We start from the raw sequence: 7277 nt of genomic DNA, 5'->3' as shown, positions 1-7277 counted from the left end.
TCTTTGCAACCCCATGGACTGCAGCATGCCAGTCTTCCTTGTCCCTCACCATCTCCTGGAGTTTGCCCAAGTTCATGTCCATTGAATCAGTGGTGCCATTCAGTCAATCTTAGGAAATCAACCTTCAATACTCATTGGAAGGACTGATGTTAAAGCTGAAGCTTCAATACTTTGGCCACCTGATGTGAAGAGCGAACTCATTGGAAAAGACTCTGACGCTGGGAAAGACTGAAGGCAGAAGGAGAAGAGGGTGACAGAGAATGAGATGGTTGGGTGGCATCACAAGTGACAGTGGTCCTTTATTCTTGACACCTCTGGGGTTTCACCCTGAGCTCTAGAAAAATCCATTTATTGGTTGCTAGAAGAGAAGTGTTCTTGCCTGGAGAATCCCAGGGACGGGGGAGCCTGGTGAGCTGCCATCTATGGGGTCACACAGAGTCGGACACGACTGAAGTGACTTAGCAGCAGCAGCAGCAGCAGGAGAGAAGGATGGTTGCCCTCTGCATTTCAAAATCCCCTCCAAGCTACCCTCAACAGGATAGAGGAGGCAAATGAGAGCTCAAATTCCCATGAACTCCGCTGGCCTCTTTGAGTCTGTCTTTGGCTTGACCTGACCTGAGGGATATATACTCATGACCTAGCACACCCGTGTCTACTTTATTACCTCTTCTCCTGGATTCAAGATAACACAGCTGTCATGCCATCACCTCATTGTCTGGTTTCCAAAATACACACCAATATTCACCCTCCTCTACTTTGGGAAGGAAATATCACCTACCCATGAGATCGACATAATAGTCATTTCAAACCGAGACATTAATTGCTTTCAGAAAACATTGGCCCCGAAGATCATAACCAAAGAACACACATCAAATGTATAAGGTAGATCATTCAGTCCCTTAAAACAATTCCTAACAAACTGCTTGCCCACTGGGACAGGCACTGCCTAGTATAAATTGTTTGTGAAGCTTAATTGAACATCATAGCCTAACGATTGACTAATTCAGAATTCCTGATACTTCAGACATATAGGGCTCTCATTTATTCATTCATTCATTCACCAAGCTTTCATTCAATATTAATGAAGTGCATGTCTGGCATCTGCCACGGACTGGGGACAGCATCGTGGCGAGCCCAGTGTGCACTCACATGGAGGTGAGAGGCTGCCATCAGTGCCATGACAGACACATTCAGGCTGCCCTGAGAGCCCAAGTCCCCAGGAAGGAAGAGGGACGGGAAGATATGAGGGATTTTTAGGAATCTGAATGGGCTGGAATGGCACTTGGACCTAACGCTGAGAAGAATGTGTTAAGAACAAGTCCTGAATTTGTAGTTCAAGTTCACCTAACAAAGGTGAAAGCATAGACTATGGAGAACAGTGTGGGGGTTCCTTAAAAGTCTAAAAATAGGGGGAAACCGCCCAGAGGCCTGATGAGAGAGAAGGGAAGTAAGCACCAGGTGAGGCCACTGGGTTGGTTTAGGGCTGCATGAAGAGTGAAGCCTCAGTTTCAGGCAGTCTTTTTGTGGAGCTCCAAGCAGAGTGCGCTTCAACTTGCAGCTCCAGCGGCAAGGAGAGGAGGCCTAGCATTGGGCTGTCTGGCTTGAGATGTGCTTGTATGAGTCTCATGAAATCAGGGACATCACCCGCCCATGTCTCTGGCACCAGCGCCTGGCATGAGGCAAGAATACTGGAGCAAGTTGCCACTTCCTTCTCCAGGGGATCTTCCTGACCCAGGGACTGAATGTGCATCTCTGGGCTCTCTTTCATTGGCAGGTGGATTCTGCGCCACCTGGGAAGACTCAGAGGAGATGGGTGTAGTCTCTGGGGAGTTTTGAGGAAAAGCATCAGTCACCAAAAGGAACACTCTAGCTGAATTGAGAAAGAATGGAGGTGGCAGGAATGGCAGCAGGCTCTGAGAGAGAGGCCGACCAAAGGGTGCTGGTGGGAACCAAGAGGAGCAACTCTCTTCTCACTCGAGTCACTTTTCTTGGACAATGTGAAGCTCTCCGGCTGCCATGGTTCTAATGGTCATTCATGTGCTGATGTCCCAAGGCTAATTCTTCCAGCCCAAATCTATCTCCTGAATCTCAGTCTCACATATCCAAAGATCTACTGGTCATCTCCTCTTTCAGTGGGTCAAGGGTGCCTCAGGCTGCCCTTTATTGTCTAAAACATTAGTCTCCTCCTGTGCCCCATGTATTTCACTACTGAAGTCATGTGGCCATGCCTCTTATTAAAAAGGCTCTGTCTTTAAGAGGACACTGCTAACTTACGTTATTGGACAAATCTGTGCTGGCCCATGAATGCTCCATAAACACATTGTTATGGTTTTGTTGATCAGATTATCTGCCCATACTGCTGGCTTGAAGGACTGAACATAGCATAGGTAGGTTTGTTTTGGTTTTTAATTGAAGGATAATTGTTTTACAGACTTTTGTTTTCTGTCAAACCTCAACACCAATCAGCCATAGGTATGCATTTATCCCCTCCCTTCTGAACCTCCCTCCCATATGCCTCCCCATCCCACCCCCCCAGGTTGACGCAGAGCCTAGGTTTGAGTTTCCTGAGACATGCAGCAAGTTCCCCACTGGCTATCTATTTTACACATGGTCATGTAAGTTTCCATGTTACTCTCTCCATAGGTAGGTTTAACTGGGACAGGATGATAGGGTGATACTTTAGAAGACAGTTCAGGACAGGGTGCCATAGAGGTCAGGTGTTGAATACTCAAGAGGATAGAGGATCAGAATTAGAGTGGATTCTTTATATTTTGCAGTTTTGACCAATAGGGGCTTTGACATTGGATAGATAATTCTGACCTTGTCACTTTTGTTACAAATAGTAAACTTACCATGAAGCCAGTACACAAGAGTTAAGCCTCTGTAGATATTATAGAATTTTAAAATGTGTATTCAGTTTTCTTACATCTCTCTTGGGAATTTTTTTTTGTCCACTCCCTATTATAATTTTAGAATTTACCATTCATTCTTTTGACTCTAAGCAAAGGAGTTAATTTTGTTCTGGAAAATATTTAGTTAGAAGGGTGTAAGATTCCCTGTTCTGTGATCTTTTTAAAAAACGTATAATTTCTGTGTAAAGGAGCTTAAGAAATATCTTCATCTTTTTTTTGTCTCTAATAAATGGTTTTTAAAAAGACTTCCCACGTGGTCCAGTGACTGGGACTCCACACTCCAAATGCAGGGGGCCTGGGTTCGATCCCCGGTTGGGGAACTAGATCCCACATGCTGCAACTAAGCAACCAAATAAATAAAATAAGAAATATTAAAAAAAAAACACCTAAAAATGGAGCTACCATATGATTTAGCAATCCCACTCCTGGGCATATATCTGGAGAAAACTCTAATTCAAAAAGATACATGCACCCTAGTGTTCACTGCAGCACTAGTTACAATAGCCAAGACAAGTTCAGTTCAGTCCCTCAGTCGGGTCCGACTCTTTGCAACCCCAAGAATCACAGCACTCCAGGTTCCCTGTCCATTACCAACTCCCAGAGTCCACCCAAACCCATGTCCATTGAGTCAGTGATGCCATCCAACCATCTCATCTTCTGTCGGCCCCTTCTCCTGCCCTCAATCTTTCCCAGCATCATGGTCTTTTCAAATAAGTCAGCTCTTCACATCAGGTGGCCAAAGTATTGGAGTTTCAGCTTCAACATCAGTCCTTCCAATGAACACCCAAGACTGATCTCCTTTAGCCAAGACAAGGAAGCACCCTAAATGTCTATTGACAGAGGAATCAATAAAGATGTGGTGTATATACACAATAAGATATTATTCAGCCATAAAAAAGGAATGAAATAATGCCATCTGCAGCAACATGGGTGGAACTATAGATGATCACACTAAGTGAAATCAGAGAAAGACAAATACCATATGATATCACTAATAGGTGGAATCAAAAAAAATGATACAAATGAACTTATTTACAAAACAGGAATAGACTCATAGACTTAGAAAACAAATTTACAGTTACCAAATGTGAAAGGGGGATAAATTTGGACTTTGGAATTAGCAGATACAAACCACTGCACATTAAAGAGATAACAAGGACCTACTGTATAGTCCAGGAATCTATATTCAAAATCTTGTAGTTACCTATAATAGAACAGAATTTGAAAAAAATATTTACATGTATCTGTAACTGAATCAATTTGCTGTAACCTAAAAGTAATACAATATTGTAAAACAATATTGTAAATCAACTATACTTCCATAAAAAAAGAAAAAAGTGGTGGCATAAAGCATAATATAAACTTGGCAACATAAATCACCATGATTTTTAAGATGATTTCTAAATCTATTGGTAAACATAGAAATATAGGAGGGGAGTTACTCAAAATGTCAGGGGATTGACTACTTCCAAGTTAATATTTCTGAAGTTTAGAAATCTTAAACTTCAGCTCTTCCTAGGCCTATTGGTGTCGGCAGTGGCAACAAGTGCTGGCCGCATCTGCAAGGTCCAGCCGTGTTCAGTTCCAGTGCTAAGATCGTGAAGTCCAATGGCGAGAAGCCAGATGAGCTTGAGTCCAGCATCTGCCAGGCGCTCCTGAAGCTGGAGATGAACTCGGACCACAAGGCCCAGCTGTGGGAGCTGAACATCGTGGCCGCCAAGGAAATTGAAGTTGGCGGTGGCTGGAAAGCTATCATCATCTTTGTTCCCGTTCCGCAACTGAAGTCTTTCCAGAAAATCCAGGTGCAGCTTGTGTGTGAGCTGGAGAAGTTCAGTAGAAAGCAGGTCGTCTTCATCGCTCAGAGGAGAATTCTGTCTAAGCCAACTCGAATAAGCCTTATGAAAAATAAGCAAAAACATCCCAGGAGCCGCACTCTGGCCACTGTGCATGACGCCATCCTGGAGGACTTGGTTTTCCCAAGTGAGATTGTGGGCAAGTGAATCTGCAAGAAGTTAGACAGCAGCCTACTCATAAAGGCCCATTTGGATAAAGCACAGCAGAACAACATGGAACGCAAGGTTGAAACATTTTCTGGTGTCTGAAAGAAGCTCACAGGCAAGGATGTTAATTTTGAATTCACAGAGTTTCAGTTGTAAACAGAAAGGACTAAATAAAATATTATTCACGATAAAAAAAAAAAGAAATCTTAACTTCATACTAACAATATTTTTGGAAGACAATTTAGCCCATAAGGCAACGGTACCCAAAAAAGGGATGCAGATTACAGTAAGGATTAAGGAATATTTACAAAGTCTACTGTTTCAGTTCAGTTGCTCAGCCATGTCCGACTCTTTGCGACCCCATGAATCGTAGCACGCCAGGCCTCCCTGTCCATCACCAACTTCCGGAGTTTACTCAAACTCATGTCCATCAAGTCGGTGATGCCATCCAGCTATCTCATCCTCTGTCATCCCCTTCTCCTCCTGCCCCCAATCCCTCCCAGTATTAGGGTCTTTTCCAATGAGTCAACTCTTTGCATGAGGTGGAGGTTCATTGGATGGAACTATCATCCAACTATCATCCAATGAGGTGGAAGTATCATTATGGATAGTCAAGTGTATTGAGTATCCATAATCAATTCATATAAATTAAAATTACTTGGTTTTATCTGCAAGTGAGAAGACATAATGTTGCAAATATCTAATACCATAAACACGCTGAATTTTTGCACACACACAAAATCAAAACTCACATTATATTATTTATTGCATTTTAAAAGTCAGAGAAAACTGTGAAATATATAGAGATTTTGCATTTCTGGACATCATTATTGACCAGTGGGTAGGAGGGTGACAATAATCACTCACCATCAGAACTGATCCTTGTTAACATCCCTCAGTATCCTCTGCTTGCTCTGGCTTCATCTTTCTTTCCAAACTGTGCTTGTCTCTCCACCCGGAATATCTCCTGCTCTAGAGTAAACGCCCTTTGTTCCATGTAATTTATAAGATTTTCATAGCATCAAACAACATCTGACAGGGTTGTTTTTCACGTGTCTGTTACAAACCCCATCCTGCTGTCTGGACCATGGAACTCAGACCACTGAGACACAGCCCCTTGTATCTTGGCAAATCACATCCTTGTGCCCTGAAGCAGACTGCTCTTTCATTCCTGTGGTGGTGTGATGCCAAAAGGGATAATCATAATAACAGAATTATTTCAGACCTATCCCAGTGTTTGGATATCTTTGGTGTTTATCCTCTTGAAAAAAAAAAAAAAACTTCTTTCAGGCAACACGTATTTTATTGAGAGCATGTGAACAATGGTTGCTGTACTCAAGGAGCGCACAATCTCTTGGGAAAGGTGAGATGGATGCATGTAAAATTGCAGTACGTTTTCCAGGTGTGCGCAAAGAGCAGCAGAGCCTTCAGCTCTGTGGGATCTCAGGGGGATCTCCGAGGATGCTGCTGTGGGGACCTCAGTAGGGGCTAGAGGCAAATGAACAGGGCAGAGAACTCCATCAGGAATAAAATAGGAGGGAAAAGCTAGTGCTAGTCTTCCCTCCCTCAAAGTAAAGAAATCCAAGCCACACGAAGTATATCACCTCACACCAGGCAAAATGGCTATCATCAAAAAATCCACAAGCAATAAATTCTGGAGGGGGTGTGGAGAGATGTGAACTCTCTTACACTGTTGGTGGGAATGTAAGCTGCTGTAGCCACAGTGGACAACAGTATGGAGGGTCCTTAAGAAACTAAAGATAAAACTACCATATGGTCCAGCAATCTCACTCCTGGGAATTTATCTGGAGAAAAAACATGGCCCAAAAGGATGTATGCACCCCAGTGTCCACTGAAGCCCTGTCTGCAATAGCCAAAACGTGAAAGCAATGCAAATTCCATCGACAGAGGAACAGATGAAGATGTGGTACATATACACAGTGGAATATTACCTGGCCATTAAAAAGAATGAAATAATGCCATTCACAGCAACATGGATGGATCATCATATGAGTGAAGTCAGAGAGAGAAGTATCATATGATATCACTTATATATGGAGTCTAAAAAGACACAATACAAATGAACTTATTTATAAAACAGAAACAGACTCACAGAGAATGAACTTATGGTTACTAGGGTGGGAAGGGATAGTTAAGGAGTTTAGGACTGACATGTACACGCTGCTATATTTAAAGTGAATAACCGGGATGGGGTGGGAGATGGGAGGAAGGATTAAGAGGGAGGGGACGTATGTACACCTATGGCTGATTCATGTTGATGTATGGCAGAAACCAACACAATATTGTAAAGCAATTGTCCTCCAGTGAAAAAGATAACAAAAAATGAAATAAACAATAAGGACCT

At 42.8% G+C, this 7277-nt stretch overlaps 1 protein-coding gene across 1 annotated transcript in view; it reads left to right on the top strand.

Annotated features, from left to right (window-relative positions):
- The window catches only part of LOC120880824 (40S ribosomal protein S7-like), a 68838-nt gene extending 63742 nt beyond the window's left edge, over positions 1 to 5096 (top strand). The window contains exon 3 of the mRNA XM_040264230.1: positions 4422 to 5096. Within this exon, the coding sequence (XP_040120164.1) occupies positions 4422 to 4912 (491 nt within the window). The 3' untranslated portion in view covers positions 4913 to 5096. The remainder of the gene's footprint in view (positions 1 to 4421) is intronic.
- Positions 5097 to 7277: the final 2181 nt, after the last annotated feature.

This window comes from Oryx dammah, unplaced genomic scaffold (genome assembly GCF_014754425.2).
Source record: "Oryx dammah isolate SB20612 unplaced genomic scaffold, SCBI_Odam_1.1 HiC_scaffold_22, whole genome shotgun sequence".
Taxonomy (NCBI): Eukaryota; Metazoa; Chordata; class Mammalia; order Artiodactyla; family Bovidae; genus Oryx; species Oryx dammah.
The sequence above is the reverse complement of the archived record's forward strand: the minus strand, read 5'-3'. Positions and strand labels throughout refer to the sequence as shown.